We start from the raw sequence: 19,478 nt of genomic DNA on the forward strand, positions 1-19,478 counted from the left end.
TCCGAGGCAAAACAGAACAATACAGAGTTCCTCCGGCACGAACTCAACAGGACAAGGCATAACAGACTAAAACAGGACAAGGCATAACAGACCGGGATTGTGAATAATGAGTAGTAATGAACCCGCAACCGCAGAGCCCACCATGCAGCCTTAAATACAGACCCACCATTAGTGGAACTGCTTTCAGCTGTTGCCCAGGGGGCGGGGCAGACTGGTCACCAAGGCGACCGTGACACCTAGTTGTAAAATGACGTAATTCATTAAAAAAACCACTATATTGATTTAAACAATTGGCCAAAATACTTGTGTGCTTTTTAAAAAATATTTATAGGTTGACAAATTTGCGTTTATTTTACATAACATGTGACTCACTTAGACGCAGATGACATGATTTTCCTTCATCACAGGTACTCTCAAAGATAAAAAAAACTCCGCTAAAGTCTGAGTAATAAAATAAGGAGTAAAAGGCTGTAATGTTGTGCACTTTGAGTCTCCATCATTCATATTCTTCCGTTTGTTTTGTTTTTTGTTTTTTACTTTTTTTAGATATAACTTTTTATTTCTCACACACAATTCAACAGAGAGTTGAGTCACCCACCTATACAACAACACAAACAAAAAATATATACAATTGATATTCCCATAACAAAAAAAGAAAATGATAATCAGGGAGATAATATTAAAAGGTGAGGTGTTTAGATATCAAGTAGAAATTGTGTAATAGGCGTCCATCTTTTCTCAAATTGAATCAAATTTCGATTGAAGTCTTGCAGAGATTTGTCCCTCCATTGTTTTATGTCAGGAGATTGTAGTTTTAACCAGGAAACCGTGATCATTTTCTTTGCTACCAGAAGCATAACCCTTAGTAAATATTTGTATTGACCAGTCAATAACTCTTCTGGCGAATTTCCTAATGCATCGGTCACTGGGTCCATGTGTTTTTAAGCACTCATTTTCGGTTGCACTACACGACACAGAAATATCTAGTGTTCAAATAATACACACTGTCCCTTTAAGAAAAACACAATGACTCTACTTAGATTGTGTCTGGGCATTAGCAATCACATAACTCAATAATAAGTGTTTTTTGTATTTTTTGTGGAATATTTATGCACAATTGTGTTACTTTTACATATTATATCTGAACTTAAAGGTATTGTGCGTTGTTTGAGGTGTCCTTAAAAAGTTAAAACTATAATATTTTATTTATCAAGTGTTAAGAATGCCGAACTGTGTCCACATAGCCATTATTTTTTTCCCCATGTCTATCTGCTTTTATGTTACTTTTAGCATACCTGTTTAGGGTGGAATGCATTAGGTAGGAGGAATGAGGTCATAGGGTGTTGGGTGGGGAGAAAGTTCATACTATTCCACATGGTTTTTATTCTGTTTCTATTTGTCAGGGTTGCAAGTAAATGGTAAAAGTAAGAAAAGGCCAGCTTCAAGTAGTGACCGAACACAAGCAAGAACCCCCAAAAAGATGTAAAAAGAATCTTTTATACAAGCCTGTCTAAAAATGTACTTGCACGCCCAACATAAGGAGCTTGAGAAAGGCTGCAATGATGAGACAAGACAGGAGAGCAGCAGGGAAAGAAGTTCCAAATTCCGTAGGAAAAAAATACAACCACGTCTTATAAGCATTGTTAAGTGTGACATTTTGAATAAATGAATTAATAAATGCTTAAACAAATAAATAAACAAATAAATACAACAACACATAAATAAACAAAAAAAACAATACATAAATAAAATAATTGGTAAAGTGTATTAATATTTCATTGCTAACATTTACATTTTTTCTTGTTTTTCTTTTTTCTTTTTCTGGACTTATAGCAGCTTTTTGTTACTGATTGGCACAAAGGGTTACCATTTTGATATACACTTCCAACATAACAACTGTTCTTATTACTATGTTGTTACTATGTTATTAACAGGTTATAAATACCAGCAGCTATGTCAACATCACAAGTTAGAAATCAAATTTACTAGAAAATTGCAATGACCCATCACTGTTGAGCTATTTTCAGAAGCTGTCCACAGGCTACTCAGCTATTCATACGGGACTTCCTGGTGGCTGCGGGCACCACGTGATAAACCCCTGCCTTGTGATGATACAGATGCGGCCCTACTTATGAACGAGATAGGTTCCGGACGATCGTTCATTAGTTGAATTTGTTCGTAAGTTGCTTCAGTGCTATATTTTGTATGTTTAAGTTTTATATAAGTATGTTTTGTCAGTACCAGAACAGATACAGGACACAATCGCGTGACGTTCTCACACAAGCTTTTTATTTTATGGGAAATGGGGAGTCATGCACGTTAGGAAGCCACTCTGGCGTGGAAGGACAGGACGCCAGAGACAGACGAGATCGATAACGAATCAGGGTAACAAAAATAAACAGGAGAAACTAGACGGGAACCAAAACTAAAGAAACTAACCAACAGGACAAGAATAAACGGATTACAAAACTGGAACCCGAAATCAAACAGTCAAAAATAACTGGGAACAATACCGGACTGCAGATATCACAGGGAAACAGGACAGAACCCACGTCTTGTGGGCCAGAAGTTCGTTGACAGGAAAGCAGGACAGAACCCACGTCTTTTCGGGCAGAAGTTTGTTGACAGGAAAACAGGACAGAACCCACGTCTTGTGGGGCAGAAGTTCGTTGACAGGCTGACACTGGAAGTAGAGGCGGATTTGTTCTTCGGGGTGGATGCTGGGTGACCTTTCACAGCGCCACCACAAACCGGTAGCAGCCAAAAGAAGCACTACAGTAATGTACTGTACTCGGAAAAAGGTGCACACGATACAAAATCTAACTTACAGCAATGTGTGGATATTTTTCGAAAAAAATGTTCGTATCTACCATTTTACGTAAGTCGAATGGTCGTAAGTAGGGAAAGCGTCTGTATCGTGATTTTTTTTCTTTTTTTACGAACACCGGAATAGGAATTTATGATGATTCAATTTACTGTACATCCACAAGAGGTGCGACAGGTCCGGGGACAACCGCTTGGACCACAACGAGATCGAGGAGTTCTGCAGGGAGCTGCTGCGCCGCCCCGAACTGGATGCAGTCTTTCGTCACTATTCCAGCAACGGTTGCGTGCTCTCCACTGCCGAGCTGCGAGACTTTCTGGGTGACCAGGGAGAAGATGCCAGCCTGGCCCACGCACAAACGCTCATCGGCACCTATGAGCTCAATGACTGGGGTGGGTCAAAAGTTGTCCCAGCTTGAGAACAAAAAATGAAATAACAATTAATCCATTTTGAACAATATATGCCCTTGCTAGCGCTAAATGTGCTCAGGACTACGTGCATAACACCTGTTGTTAGCCCGGCATGCTGCTCTTCCTTGCCGCTCTTAGCAAAGTTTTCATACAGTATTCTCACTTTCGTGTTGATAACGTTTGTATCGGAATGTCATTATTACACAGCGCCAATGCAGACTCCATCCTCATTATGGTCTTGTTGCGGACAGTTGTGACCCTTTTTGCACCCTTATAAAAAAATTTTTGCGGCTCTTGGCCTTGTTTTTCCTTTCCTTCTTGATGTAGCGAACAGAAGAATCATTCATTCTGTAATGCTTCCCCACAGCCGGTAGGGTGCTTCTTTTTAAGTGTACCTTAAAAGTTGAAACTTTAATATTTTCTTGATTAATTATGTGTCAACAATACTCAAATAAGTTCAAAGAGCCATAATCTGTTTTTATCTTACTTTTAGCAAAGCTGTTCAGGCCAGAACACATTAGATAGGAGAGAGCTGGGGTGGGAGAGTGCTGGAGAGGTACGTCCTGCTTGTCCCCACATTTTTTTTTTCGTTTCTATTTGTTAGTGTAATGAAAATGGTGAAAGTATAGGGTCTAAACGTCAACCCAAACCCCTTAAAAGGTTAAAAAAAATATTTTTTTAAGTGTGTTTAAGAAAGGCACGTACTTGCAGGGGCATCATGAATGAGCTGATTGAGGCTTTTTTAAGCATGTCAAGAAGTCCACCTTTGTCGGCGATTGAAAGCATCTTCCTTTGCCTTTCGGGCCTGGCTGAAGGTGCTTTTATGGGTCCAGGTCTTTTTGTTGACATGATGATGGCTTTTAGTAAAATTCAAATTGAAAGATTTGCACTTCCGTAGGCTGCAAAGTTATTAACACAGGCAGAAAAAGGGCGTGGCTACCGTTACCCCAATTGGAAAAAGAACAAATTCGCGATAACAATCCACAAAGGGGGGTAAATCCTGATAAATTAACCGTAATGCAGCAACGGATTACTGTATTTTTGTATTCAAAATGCCGATCTTGATGGTCAATGGTATTAATGCCTTTTTGGGGGGTCACAGCTCAAAGGAACCACTTCATGACTCAAAATGGCTTCACAATGTACATGCTGTCGCGGGAGAATGACGTGTTGAACCCGGATCACGCCCGTGTATACCAGGACATGAGCCGCCCCATGGCCCACTATTTCATCTCCACCTCGCACAACACATACCTCACCAAGGACCAAGTGACCAGTGCAAGCAGCACTGAGCCTTACATCAGGTATTTACACAGCTCTTATTTTTCTAGTCGGAAATCTGCGAAATGAAAGATTGGCCCCAAAAATGCATGCGTATCAGGGCTTTAATACAAGGCTGCCGCTGTGTGGAGCTGGACTGCTGGGATGGAGATAAAGGCGAGCCGGTCATCTACCACGGTCACACGCTCACTTCCAAAGTGCCTTTCAAGGAGGTCATTGTCACCATTGCACAGTATGCTTTCAAGGTGAGACCGCACATGCCGCTTGAAAACATTCTCAGTCCTTGATATTTAACCCTAAAATCTGAATCATGATTAATACTTTCACGATTAATAATTACTTGTATTTTTCTTTCACACATACGCACATTTGAATGTATTCTTGCAATCCAATAATCGATAAACTAAGTCAATGCATATAAAGATCCGTCTAAGAAAATTAGAACATTTTGAAAGATGTATTTATTATCTGTAATGCAATTTAAAAACAAAAATGTCATGCATTCTGGATTCATTACAAATTGACTGACATATCAACACAAAGACGAACCAATTTACAGTATACTGGTATATTTTTTCATGATATTCTAATAAATTGACAAGGCTGTGAGTTTTTTTCCAGCAATATTATAAAAACCTTTTTTTATTTCAGTTAATTTGTGATGAATCAAGAATCAATGACATTTTTTTCTTAATTGCATTACAGAAAATAAACCTGGTTTCTCAATCAATTACTGTCAGTTATTGTTTTTTGTGCAAATATTTTGTTCCTTTCTGTTAATTAGTGATTGATACTGTTTTTATTTTCGTCTTTATTTTTTGCGCTGTGCGCAAATAAACTTCATACAATCATTCATTCAAGAACTCACTCGGGACGTAAGGAAAATAAGAGCAAAAACAGATTAGTACAGCAAACTCTGGTCTATATTCTGGACAGGGTTTAGTACACAGGGAGTCAGCTCTATTAACCACAACAGTTGTGGTCCAAGATGCAGGTGCGGGGTCAATGTTCCAATAAATCCAAACAGCGAAGGTGACAGTCCAAGAATTTGTCAGGCGGTACTCGTGATTAGGAAGGGCAGGCAAGGGTTTGGTAAACCGATATAACAAAAAAAAATGAGAGTGCTCAGGACGTGACCTGAAAAAGAACGAGCTAGCACAGAGCCAAGGGGACAGAGTGTTTAAATAGTAACGACGGATATCCATGGTAGGAGGGAAATCAAGATAAGTGACCACAGCTGTGGCGAGGGAAATTTAACACAGAAGTGAGTGGCCAAATGACGAAAGGTAAGATGCAAAGAGATAGAGGAGAGATTGAATGGTAGATGGAAAGAGAACCTTCATAGAAATGGAAACCTGAAATATTGTGACAATAACATTTTGTTTAAACAAATATAAGGCAAAGTGTTTCAATATACAGTGTGATCTCTGGAGATAAGTTTAACATTTTTAAATAGATACCAAAATGATCTGAGCTAATTCAGTGTCCAGAGAGTTGCTGTCAGGAAGATGAATGAACATCTGGCTGTAGCTGCCCACACACCAGGAAATTGTGCTAGGACCCTAGTGGTTAAGGTAACCATTACAGGCTTGAAGCTGGTTGGAGACCTGTAAAGTCATTTGCACACTTTGTTAAGCTGTTGTGAAATACCGTATTATTTTTATATTAAGTCTTCATTGTATCATCTCTGTGCAAATAATCCTGCTCAAGTTACCTCCACTGGGTATTACAAAACTAAGATGCTTGAGTACCACTGTCATTTTTAACAAAAGTTGTACTTTCCAGCAAAAAGAAAAGACGAGAGTATTTTAATATTTATTTTCTATGTTAAGATTTTCCATTATTTATAAGATTTTACTTCAACAAATAATTGTTGCAGTCAGTACAGAAAGTGAATAATTGCCAATTAATTTCACAATGTTGTGAGATTAGGCAAAATAGAAGGGTTTTAATTGACTTCGTAAAAGGTGTACCGTATTCCTTTTTGGTGTAATTTAGAATAAAAACACAGGACTGTAATTTAAAAATATTTGTTTTATTATATTTTATATCATTTTTTAGCATTTGACATACATTATTATGTTAATATGTATATTTTATTATATTAATGTGAAGTTTTATTTTAATATTTAAAGTACTTTTTCAAATTATTCTTAAGTTTTTTTGAGGATTATATTTTCAGATTCATGTCTTTATTTTAGAAAAATATTTATAGTATATTGCTGACCAAACAAAACTATAATACAGAAAAACCTATACCACAGAAGTATCTAAGTTAAAATAAACTATAAAATAATGTAATAAACACAAAAAAGATAAATAAAAAATAAATAAATAAAATAAAAATAACCATTGTAGAGGAAACTACTTTAATCGTTTAAGCATTCCAGCTACAGTAAACTGCTGAAATATATTGGGATTCAGATTAAATGTGTACTTGGTTTTACATGCAGATTGGCATGTGTTAAGACATGATTGGAGTTTATCTTATTGCTTCAAAAGAAAGAATCATCGCTATCCTGAAAAACCCGTATCTCTATTTATTTTTGTCTTTTTTGCACTTATCATTATATACTTTTGTCAAAATGCAAAAAAATACAAATTTGGACGAAATGTTTTTCAATAGACTGCAATGCAACGAAAGAGGTTTCGAGTTTGCTTCTGAAATGTTTCTTTGGTCCACTAGACGTCTCCGTATCCTCTGATCTTGTCCCTGGAGAACCATTGCTCTGTGGAGCAGCAAGTGGTCATGGCCAATCATCTCCGCGCCATCCTCGGGAGCAAACTGCTCAACAAACCCCTCAGTGGACACTCGCTCAAGGATCTGCCCTCACCTGAGGTAAAGACAGAAGTCATGCGTAAAAAATATTTGATAAAAATCTATCAAATAGTGGTCCTAACAGCGTGTTGTTCTTGAAGGAACTGAGGGGACGCATCTTGGTAAAAGGGAAAAAGCATATCCCTCACCTGGGCCAGCTAGGCAAGAACGGAAGCTATGGCAGCTTTTCATCGAGCTCCGAGGACGAGCAGACAGGTGGAAACAAAAGCACGACTAAAAAGGATCCAGCCAAGGTCAGAAAAATTGACAGGTTTACTTCTACTAAGGAAGGTATCCTCTTGGAACTTCTTTTAGTTATTTCTCACCATAGTAAGGGAAAACTTGATTATAACATTGAGAATAGAAAGCATTCTGAAAAAAAGTATTAAATATTGGAAACAAATTCAAAATCCCCAAAAACCCAAAAATTATGAGAATTGGAAAAATTGGGAAAAATACACATATATTATTAAATAATACGGAATTATTAGTGGTGGAACTACAACCATTTTACTTCTACGGAAATTGCCTCCTTATGTATGGATGTGTTTTATGTAATGTTATGTTATAGTTAAAGGGACACGTTATAATAATTGACCACTAGAAGTTGCTTTATTGTGTCTGTAACCAAAAACTGGTGCTACAAAGCACAAAAAGAGACGAGCACTGAAAAAGCTGAGGTCAATCATGGACAATCCATCGCATCCACTACACAGCATTATCTCCAGACAGAAGAGCAGTTTCAGCGACAGACTGCTGTCACTGTCTTGTACTACGGACAGACTGAAGAGATCTTTTCTTCCTCATGCCATGAGGCTCTTTAACTCCACCCGGCAGAGTAAAGGCCCATATTAAACCACACCACCTACATTGGATATTACCGAAACTTACTGCAATATGTATTCTGTGTAGCACTATTTAGTTACTTTATATAAAACGCTACTGTGGGCATTTGCACGTCACACTGGGTATTTGTATATTGTATTCTTGTGGCTTTATTATTGTACTGTTCTCAGCTCAGGGATGCTGCTGGAAATGTGAATTTCCCTTCGGGGATGAATAAAGTATCTATCTATCTATCTATCTATCTATCTATCTATCTATCTATCTATCTATCTATCTATCTATCTATCTATCTATCTATCTATCTATCTATCTATATCTATCGATCTCTCTATCGATCTCTCTATCTATCTATCTATCTATCTATCTATCAAAGTAACCAAACTGCACCATTTTTCTTCCCACAATTTCGCCCAGCCCTCCACAGGTTTTTCCATTTTTAGGGGTACCCATAGTAGCAAGTCTCATGTCATATAAAATAAATACATTTTTCTTGACCTATTTGTATTTTAAAAATATGCACTTTTTTGTGATGAAATGAAAAGGATTTTTTTACCACTAGAAGGCGCTAAATAATACACAATGTCTAAGGTTACTTTTGTTATTTTTTACGTTCTTAAAAAATATTAGAAGAGGATTGATTATGATGACTCGAAATTTATTACAAATTATCCCTCAAATACACAAACAATTAAAAAAAAATACAAATTCAAAACATGTAAAAAATATGATAAACAGAAATAATTTAGCAAAACATTTCACAGAAAAATTCACAAGTGGAAGGAGTGCAAACTCCGAAGAACAAATGCTTGTATCACACAAATAAGCGTACTGTATGTCCGAATTGGCAGAAACTGTTGTGTAACCAGTTAAACGTGATGCACTTTCAACACACATTTAATAAATGTTTATCGGGAAGGTATTATAGATGTGTAAAAGAATAAAATTATGGCCAAGAAACTAGTTTGGTATTTTGTTCACTAACTTGACTGTTAAGATATCATGCAGTTGTCTGTCTTTTTGCCCAAGCTGCAGTCGCCAGTTTAATATCTCTCGAGAAACATTCAACTTTACTTCACATTAACCCTGTTGGACCAATATATTAAAAAAAACAAGTACCAGATCCAGCTCTTTTCATGAGTTCATCTGGCTCGGAGATAAGTCAAGGGCTATTGTAATCTTCTTTGTGCCTTTCCAGTTTTATTGTATAGAGGCCAAAGCAACACATTAAACATTTGTTTTGTCTAAAATAGGGCAAGGTGTTAACTACAGTTTACACACATTTTATGAGAAAAACAAATGAAAAATAAATTCTAAATCAAATCGAATTGATTGTAAAGCACTTGTCAGGCAAAGAATTTGCCACTCAAAGTGTTGTATAAAAGCATTCAGCATACAACAAAACAATAAAATCCCCGCTACACACGCATTGGTTAAAATACAATAAAAACAAACGAAATAGTAAAAGAAATAAAATATGAATACGGCAAGGCACGGACTAACCGTGTGAAGAAAGGGACCCAAGGGTGGCTTATCTACACTGATAGGGATGCACCAGATGGCCTCAAAATTTTCAGCCATTGAACCACACCCTACAGAAAAGCCCACAGAACAAACTGTAAACACTCCAAAACACCAGCCAAGCACCCAAAGCAATTTGTTTTGGTGAACGGTAAGAGTGCATAGATCTCTGCACGTATAGCGCAGTCCCCTAATACTGTACATCCGTATCCTTCTCTCTTGCAGTGTTTTGTGACATTTTTACAAAAGGACTTTGCTCACGCTTTGTTTTGAAAGCGTATTTACAACAAAAATGACGGTCGAAATGAGCCTCAACGATCTTATATAACTGCGACAGAGAGACAAACCTTAAGTGGTATGTTTGTTGATATGGGACACGGGCTATATTTATTTAAAGTTTCACAAGAACGTTATTATACTTATTTAATTCTGATGTATCTAGTCCAAGATAACAACGTGTTGTTGCTCAGCCAAAGTTTTGCAGATTGTGAATGTTCTGCACCTTTGGGCCGGGTCTCTATACAAATCTTGCAGAATAATTGTGAGTCTGAACAGTAGAACTCAATGGATATGTTAATGTGAAGAAAGGCAACATCCAAAAATATTTTTACCATTTTTTGGAAATAATAAAAATGTCATTTAACAACGCTGGGTCTTACAAGGCCCAATAACACATAAAATATTTCCTGAACTGTTCAATTTTTCAGCACCATCTGCTGGATCGTCGGCGTTAATGTGCAATCATAATTTCTTATGTTGGCGCCCCCTATGCTCAGGTGTGCTCTAAAATGAGTGTGGAGCTGTCGGAGTTGGTGGTCTACTGCCGCAGCGTCCCCTTCTGCGGGTTCACAAACGTCGGGGATAAGCCACCTGATGAAATGTCTTCCTTCTCTGAGAATGACGCCCTCAGGCTTATCAAAGACTCGGGTAACAAATGCAATTTATGACGCTGGGTAAACTGTAATAAATGATTATGCATTGTAAAAATGCTATTTATTATGATCTTTCTCTCTAAATTCTGAAAAGAAAAAGATTATCGAATGTATTTATTTTACAACATGTATAAAAAGGAAATAAGAACAAGTACATGAAAAAAATACCCGTTAAACCACTTTTACAAAAAGACCAATAACATTTTTCATACAAATCAATTTGTGAGTGATTTATAGTTATGCTACATCCCATGCTCTTGCACATACGTTTAGATGAGTTTATTTTTCAGGAAAGCTTTTTGTGAGACACAACAGCAGACACCTAAGCCGGATATACCCCTCCGGACAGCGCCTGCAGTCCTCCAACTTCAATCCCCAGGAAATGTGGAATGCTGGCTGCCAGATGGGTAAGAGCTACAAGTCCGAAGGCTGCGAGTGTTTTCGAGAAAAATGAATTCATGCTGCCTGATTATTCCCAAGAGCAGCACCACTTGGTCATAATGTGCAGCAGAGATGGCAAAAGTGCACACAATTTCGTTTAAACAGACAAATAAGTGGAAGCACTTATTTAAATATTTCACTCAAAGGAGATTTGCTATGTAATGTCGATCAAAATCTGTATTCATACTGACATTAATTATCCCGTCACAACCACAGAATTGCAGATTTATCCATAATTTCGTTTTACTTTAACACTAAATAAATGAGTTTTAGCTGATCTTTATTGGAGGTAAAATCGGGCCTCACAAATCCAGCCCAACTCGACCCGAGCCCACCGGTATTAAAGCCGACCAAGCCCGACCCAAAAACTTGATTTGCTGGCCCAAAGCAAACCCGAATTTTCATATTTTATTTGTGAGTACTTGGGAGGACAAGGGAAGATTTTGGGCACGCGCTCGCTTCTTTTGTGTCGACGGTGCCGGACGCCAATGTTGCTGAGCACCGACCGGTGACTGCATATGGAGAGGACGGCATCCGTTGTGATGATCTCCGCGCGACACTTAGAACCCGTCTTTTGTAATAAAATCCAAGTTAAACAATATTTCTGTGTCTGCGGAGGTTATGTTTACAGCAATCCCTCATTAACTGTTTTTTTTTAAGAGTTGACGGGAACATTTTTATGCCGTCTTTAAAAGAAAGAAGTAGAGCGACAAAGAAGGAAATTTAGTTAAAGAAAAGCCCGACCTGACCCAAACGTAATGATTGACATTTTAGGCCCGACCCGATCTGAGAGTTAAAACTAACAATCAACGTAAAAACTTCCATTGCACGAAGTTTGGAGATTAAGTCAAGTGTGAATAAGGAAACAGTACAATGTGAAACCTTTAACAGTACAAAAATAACAAAGAACTTTTCTGCAATAAAATACTTCTTCTGCAAATAAAATAATTCTTCTTCTGATGTTTTGTGTGCAGTTGCTTTAAATTTTCAGACTCACGGTGAACAGATGGACTTAAACCAGGGCCGCTTTCTTCCCAACGGTCGTTGCGGCTACGTCCGCAAGCCCAGCTTCCTCTGCTATGGCGACTCTGACTTTGACCCGGAGAACACGGGCGGGGGTCCTGGTCACATTCCCACCCAGCTGACTATACGAGTAACTCAATTTAGTCATCATCCAGTCTTCTCCATGTCTTGACCGCCTTTCTTTATCAGGTGATTTCAGCACAACAGCTTCCCAAAATCAACACAGACAAAGCCAGTTCCATTGTGGACCCGCAGGTGTGGGTGGAGATTCACGGTGTGGCCATTGATAACACCAGAGACAAAACCCACCGCATTGATAACAACGGTATTTCCTTCTTTATCACCGTAAATTCCGCACTGCAGGACGCATGTGATTAAAAGCTGCATGCGCAAATTCAACTTTGTTTTTGTACAATCCGCACCAGATTTTAAGTTGCAGGCTTAAACAACCATCAAAATAAACTCATTCACATCAATTTCTTACATTTTAAAATAAGTTGTCAATTGTCAATGTCAATCAACTAGCACAGCAGTTAATATTAATGAATTAACTATGCACAAGAAGGGTTCCTGCAGATCCTTGAAAAGTAATGAAAGGCATTAAATTCATTATTTGGCAATAAAATGGCTTGAATCCAATTCTAGAAAATCTTAAGAATGTGAACACATGCATCTCTCATCCCATCTCATTAGCTGCACCGCTTATCCTCAGTAGGGTCGCGGGGGTGCTGGAGCCCATCCCAGCAATCACCGGGCGGTGGGCAGGGGACACATTGAACTGGTTGCCAGCCAATTGCAGGGCACACAGAGACAGAAAACTCACTCGCTCATTCAGATCTAGGGACAATTTGGACCGGCCAATTAACGTGAAATGCATGTCTTTGGAATGTGGGAAGAAACCGGAGTGCCCGGAGGAAACCCACGCAGGAAGTCCGGTAGCTGGATTTGAACCCACACAGAAGGTTCCCAAGACCTTAGAACTGTGCCGCACACGCGCTAACCACTGCGCCTCCGTGCTACCCGTGAACACATGAATAAGATTTATATCTGTTAGAACTAAAATATTTGGTATAAGTAATTTCATGCATCGTGATAAAAATGCTTCATGAATGTAACAGAAGAGCTCGATGCAATTAGTACTTATCTGCCAGTTTGACTAAACATGCGTAATATACTGTAAACATACATTTTCCATTTCTAACATTTTAAGGAGAGCTATGTTTTTCAAACAGAAAGTTTTCAACTAGACCAAAATGTGATCTAACAATAAAAAAAAATTAAACAAATTGTCACGAAGCGGGGCAGGAAACAGGAAAGGACCCATTCGCGTAGACAAACTCACAATTGATTGGGGGAAGAGGAGGAGGGCGCACAATCGATGGTCGCGGAGTGGGTTAGAAATACACTCAATATAAAAGAGTGTCCAAAAACAAACGGATCAGACCAAAAACAAAACAGTATCAAATATGGGCAGATTCACAGAACTAGGCATTTAACAAGATTTAACAGAAGTCTCACATAAGTCTCACAGAGTTTAACCAGGTTTAACAAACGCTCCAGCCAAGCAAAGTTCAAAGTTCTAAGATGCATTCAATCATATACATCTCAGCCGGGGTTCATGGGCGGGGCCAACTGATCGCCGAGGCAACCGCGCCAGAATCCGGCGCCACCCAGCTGGAACCACCTGGGCGCCATGGCAACCGCGCCAGACGTGACATATATAAACATTTGTTTAAAGTTGCTTCTACTTTATGTAGCGTTTTTTGTTCTGTTTTTTTTCAATTGTGTTTTTTGTCGACTTGGTCTTAAATTTGATTTCAAAAGGAATTCAAAAAGTATTTAAACATCTTGAAATTAACTTTCCTTAAGCTGTACAAAACTCTGACAAGTGTGACAAAAAACATTATACACGAATGCTTGGAATCTTTCTAACAAGTAGGGTCGGCTGATTGAATATTCTTGAGTGGCAGCTGGTGACTAGCAATCGGGTATATTTTTCAAATCAAAAGCAAAGCTCTTAATTTACCGGTCATTCTACGTTTTACCCTCATCCATGGTCATGAACAGTGTTTCATAACCGAAAAGAACAAGATCCCAGATACAAGCGCCTGAAATGAGTTTCCTCCTCTCTCTTAGTGATAGGCTGAGAATCTCTGTCTTTCAGGAGGGACTCCATGTAAAGCCGCTGCTCCTCCATATTGAGAGGAGCAAGTTGAGGTGGCTCAGGCATTTGATAAGAATGCCTCCAGGACACCTCCCACCGGCAGGAGGTCATGGGGACGATCCAGGACACACTGGAGAGACTACGTCTCTCGGCTTGCCTGGGAACACCCGGGATTCCATCAGATGAGCTGGATGAAGTGGCTCGGGATAAGGTCTGGGCTCCCTATTGAGGCTGCTGCCCCCACCACCCGACCCCGGATAAGCAGAAGAAAATGCATGGGTGGATATTTTTCATATCGGGCCGAAAACTGTCACATTATATTAGGAAAAATGTTTCCGATCATTAGTCACTCGCTGCCGCACTAAAAATTCAATCAGCCAACACTACATGTTGGGAAGATTCCAAGTGTTTATGTATAATGATTATTATTGACTGCTATGCTCGTTGATTGAAATTGACAGCTGTAGTCGCAGCACGTTGTTCCTTTTCTTAGACTTTTCTCCACTGATTCTGCTAAGATTGCGATCTTAATTCAGGTCCATAAGGACAGTGTGAACCTCGTTCTTCCATTCATTCGTGTCTCTAATTAGATGATGAGGAATGTGGCTGCCTGTAGTCCAGAATTCACGGTACCTGTCTTGAAATACCACCTTAGTCATACAAGGGCATAGTTTTGGTCTGGACGGAGGAGAAGTGTCCCCACCAATATCAAACAATGAGTGTCACCACCAATATTATATGATCACTTAAATGTGATTTGTACCTCCCAACGCAAAGATCCAGCCTATGCCCTTGTAGCCATACAGCTGTTGTGACCATCACCTGGACTCGTGTTGTTGAGTTGAAAAGCTTATGCAATATCCACTGGTCTGCTCTTTTGCGCTCTCCGCAGGCTTCAACCCACGATGGGACTGTACGCTTAACTTCCAACTGCAAGTACCTGAGCTGGCAATTGTGCGTTTTGTGGTGGAGGACCACGACCACAAGACCAAGAACGACTTTGTGGGGCAGTTCACATTACCATTCACCAGCTTGCGCACAGGTGATACTCAGGAACCCGCCAACCTTTTTCAGTCAAATGGATTTTGGGGTGTTGGGTCTTGAACCAAAATTTGAAGTTTTGAACTATATGAGCAAGCTTTTGGTATGCTGCAATTGAAGTGCTATGAAAATGATTTGAAGAATTATGGGACTCCTGAACTTTTCCTTCATTTTGTAAACTTCCCTTTTTTGGTTGCATCTGGGTCTCTTTAATTGTTTGTAAAATCACCACGTTGGAGACCCCTGCTCGACACCATACATCTACATCTAGTAGTCACATACAGTAATATACGCTGCCCTTTGAAAATACATTATTGTTTGCAATTGAATATTGATATTTTTGTTTTGATTAGAGCTGGGGTCTACAACCGTCTTGACGCTGAGAGCTACTTCTTGTTACTAATTATCGCAAAGGGCTACCTGTTTAGTATGCATTTCTAAAATAACTTATCATGTTATTACAATGTTGTTACTAACTTATTAACAGGTTAACTTTTGGGGAAAAAAACATTTTACTTGAAAATCACAATAAATCATCATGGATGAACTATTTTCAGAATTTGTCAGCAGGTTACTCAGGTATTATTTGGCGGCTACCTGGTGCCCGTAGGCAACACGTTGGAGACCCCTGCATGACTTTATACATCGACATAATATCCCACTGTCCTTTGAATATACATTATTGGACTTTTTTTTTGCAATTGCGTATTGATGTTTTTGTTTTGATCAGAGCAGGGGTCTACGACCGTTTTGAAGCTGAGAGCTCCTTTTTGTTACTAATTATCACAACGGGCTACCTGTTATCATGTTATTACTATGTTGTGACTATATTATTACCAGATTAATTTTTTGGGGGGGGACATTTACCAAGAAAATCACAATGACTCATCACTGGAGAGCTATTTTCAGAACCAGTCCACGGGCTACTCAGCTCTCCTTAGGGGGCTACCTGGTGCCCGTGGGCACCATGTGGACTAAAGGAACAAGTTCGAAGGGTTTTAGAATAAGGAAAAACATACTTGAATGATCAAATATTTCTGCCAGTAGATTGATTGGTTAGTTGATTTATTTAACAAAAGATGTTTAAAAAAAGGAATCAGCCAGGGGTGAGTTTTTCTATCTTCCCTGGCCGTGAGGTAGGAGGAAGGTAAAAACCAGACAAACCCAAACAAAACAGCAGTAGAAATGCAAAAAAATATAAAACCAACGAAGGTTGAGTAAAGATTGTACATGATTTTGTTAATTTTTTAGCTTAAGCTAACTGTTAGCATGTAGCCTTATCAAGAGATGCTTCTCCTAAATGAAAACAATAAATACATGAATAATTAAATTTAACTAATAAATTGCTTGGATAGTGTGCCCTAATATTGTTGGCAATGCGTGCCTGTTATTATTTTTGACCCACACAGTATTTTGAAGGCTAATGTTGGCATTTAGGCTACACGCCAACAGTTGGTTGAAGCTAAGAAAATAAAAGATATTTCTATTATATAACAAGCAAAATAGACTCAATAGCAACAATCATAAACGTGCTCCTACCTTATATGAAGTGTGCGTTGCATAGCAGAGCATTTTTGACGAGTGCCTCTGTCCAATCTTTTCGCTTTATTACATTTAACCACAACTTTCGTCGTTTTCTTTGATCAAGAATGTCTGCTGGGATCCTGTAAAACTTTAATGTACGATCACCAACCTTTTTTTCTCCGATTCCGGAACACAAACACACGAACTGATGACAGATAGCAGCAATGACAGCTGTCTCCTGACCAGCGGAAGTATTTTTTTGCCTCCAGGCTAAGCCCTGCCCACAGGATACGTCACAATGTTTACAAACAAATGAAAGGGTCTAAAAGGATTATATAAAGCTTTGATTTTTTTGCGGCTCTTAACCTATTCAATGAGGCTTTTTCAACATGTTTGGGTTTGGCAACCCCGGCACTATTTGATATGGCTGCTTTACACTGTTTTGGTAACAAATCTTTGATGTTTTGCTCTCAGGGTACCGACATGTCCACCTTCTGAAGGCCGACGGATCCCGGCTGGCCCCCGCTACGCTCTTCATCCACGTCAAAGTATCGCGCAAAGGCGTCCCTATTAAACACGTCTTTGAAAGTACGCCTTCTCCCAAGCAAAAAGTGTAAAGCACCCTCAGTGAGGTCTTCAATCAGGGGTGGGTGGCCTACTTAAGGTCACATTGGGTTTGTAAAATGGATTGATAGGCCAGTTTAATCTTCTTTAATTACCAATAGTAAATAATACGGCAATTTTACCTAATTCTTAGAACTGAAAAATCGATTTTATGCCCATCCCTGTCTTAGTTGGGAATCATAGCAGTGGTTTTGTTCCCACTAAAAAAAGGGAACATGATCAGAACTGAGCACTAACAAAGAACAAACAGACATAATGTACTTTTGACACTTTATACGTATGTTAACATGTCTTTCACAACATGAAGCTAAAAATCACAAAAAATAAGCAGTGTTACATTACAAACAGATGTTTACGTGTGTCTTTATATTATTTTTAGCTCCGAGATGCTAGATTTCATATAAGTTATAGAAAGGCGATGAGTAAATGTCTCATTTTTACCCTTATTTCTGTTTTATGTCCTCTGCATTGCCAAAGGAGAGCAAATGATTTAGTGAAAAGTTAAACCTTTCAGTATTATATTTGTTCCTGTGGTTCAACAGGTCATCTAATACTAAAATTGTATCTTTTTTATGATTTAAAAAAATCACTTACTACCATTGTATTTACCTGTAGATCAACTCAAAGTCATTAACATTGAGGAATAATTCTGTGCTTACCGTTTTGGATGTTGTTTGTTTTGTAACAAAGCACTTTGTCATGCTAGTTGTCTAACTTAAAGTGAAACGCTGTCATTGTTGCCCATGAAGTGCCAATACAATTTTAATAATGGAATGTGTGTGTCTCTCATTTCCAAAGGATACTTTTTAACTTGTTTGTAAAATGTTTCACAACCTGTTTTCCTCAAGACCTCATCCTTTAACGGTAATCAATAACATAACGGAGTCTAGTTTAGTTGCTCATATTAAGTAGTGCAGTACTACAAAATGTATTGTTTTCCGTTTACATTAGAAACTTATACAAAAAATGACAATGACCCATTATTGTTTGAAATGCCCATCTTAACTGCCCCGAAGGCAACACAATTGATTTGATAAAGTAACCCATTGTTGTTCCCAAGGCCTTGTGGTTATACCCTTCACACATTGATATTGGTTATTGATGCTGCGCTTGCTGAGGAACCAACAAGCACAGGGATTCAATAATGATTTCTGGCTTTGCGGCTTACGTTTAGAACCTTCTTGAGATTTTCAATCTTTTGATGACTGTTGATGACTGAATTCTCACAATTGTAAATTGAGGAATGTCATCCTTGGTATCATTGTCCTATTTTACTTATTTGTAACATACTTGTTCACAAGGAGAAGCTGATCTCACTGCTTGAGAACGATTGAGCAATTTAGAGTAGCTACTTTAAAACCGATTCATGAGACCCATCTGCTCTTGATTTTCATGTTGTTAGGATGTTCCTTATCTAAATGTATATGAGTTGTTTTGCCACCTGTCCCTCCATGTGACAGGCATACAATTCTGATGCTTATGAACTGCTCAAAACAATCAAATACGGACAGGGTTTAGAAATATGTAATTCAGGAAAACCTTTGTATTGACCTTTAAATTAATTTAATTTTTTTTAACTATGGTTCTTTGCACTAGTTGGAGCTAGTAATTATAATATTTTGGATGGGTTTTAAAGGGACAGTGTGTAATATTTAGCGCCTCCTAATGTTAAAAAACTTTGTTTATTAAAAAAAAGCATTTAATTAGTAAGCATAAAAAACTGAACTATCATATAAACCTGCATTATTTTAAAAAAAACTCATAGGTCAGGAAATTAGCATGTATTTTACACATGTTAAACGACCCACCAGCAGGCCGATAGAAAATTAGATTTGGCTGCTTAGAGTGGTCGGTGGGCAGGAGCTCCAGTACCCAGTTTGGCCGCGAGAGGACGTAAGAGGCCCCAACATAGCAGACCACACAATTGCAGATGTTTATCGATTTGTTGGCATTTATTGTGGGTACCTTGATACAAAACCGAGCTAAAGACACTCGCAGAGGTCTCAAGTACAACTGTGTACATTTTTGCAAA

General features: G+C 38.5%; 1 protein-coding gene across 1 annotated transcript in view; it reads left to right on the forward strand.

The window, feature by feature from the left end:
• Positions 1 to 18,220, forward strand: part of plcd3a (phospholipase C, delta 3a) — a 46,372-nt gene extending 28,152 nt beyond the window's left edge. The window contains exons 5-15 of the mRNA XM_088331581.1: positions 2,991 to 3,216; positions 4,337 to 4,538; positions 4,616 to 4,760; positions 7,202 to 7,354; positions 7,435 to 7,587; positions 10,474 to 10,624; positions 10,920 to 11,036; positions 12,045 to 12,223; positions 12,283 to 12,418; positions 15,150 to 15,299; positions 17,297 to 18,220. Of these exons, the coding sequence (XP_088187707.1) occupies positions 2,991 to 3,216; positions 4,337 to 4,538; positions 4,616 to 4,760; positions 7,202 to 7,354; positions 7,435 to 7,587; positions 10,474 to 10,624; positions 10,920 to 11,036; positions 12,045 to 12,223; positions 12,283 to 12,418; positions 15,150 to 15,299; positions 17,297 to 17,439 (1,755 nt within the window). The 3' untranslated portion in view covers positions 17,440 to 18,220. The remainder of the gene's footprint in view (positions 1 to 2,990; positions 3,217 to 4,336; positions 4,539 to 4,615; positions 4,761 to 7,201; positions 7,355 to 7,434; positions 7,588 to 10,473; positions 10,625 to 10,919; positions 11,037 to 12,044; positions 12,224 to 12,282; positions 12,419 to 15,149; positions 15,300 to 17,296) is intronic.
• The last annotated feature ends 1,258 nt before the right edge of the window (positions 18,221 to 19,478 follow it).

This window comes from Urocampus carinirostris, chromosome 1 (assembly GCF_059441175.1).
Source record: "Urocampus carinirostris isolate Australia breed hairy pipefish chromosome 1, RoL_Ucar_1.0, whole genome shotgun sequence".
Classification (NCBI taxonomy): Eukaryota; Metazoa; Chordata; class Actinopteri; order Syngnathiformes; family Syngnathidae; genus Urocampus; species Urocampus carinirostris.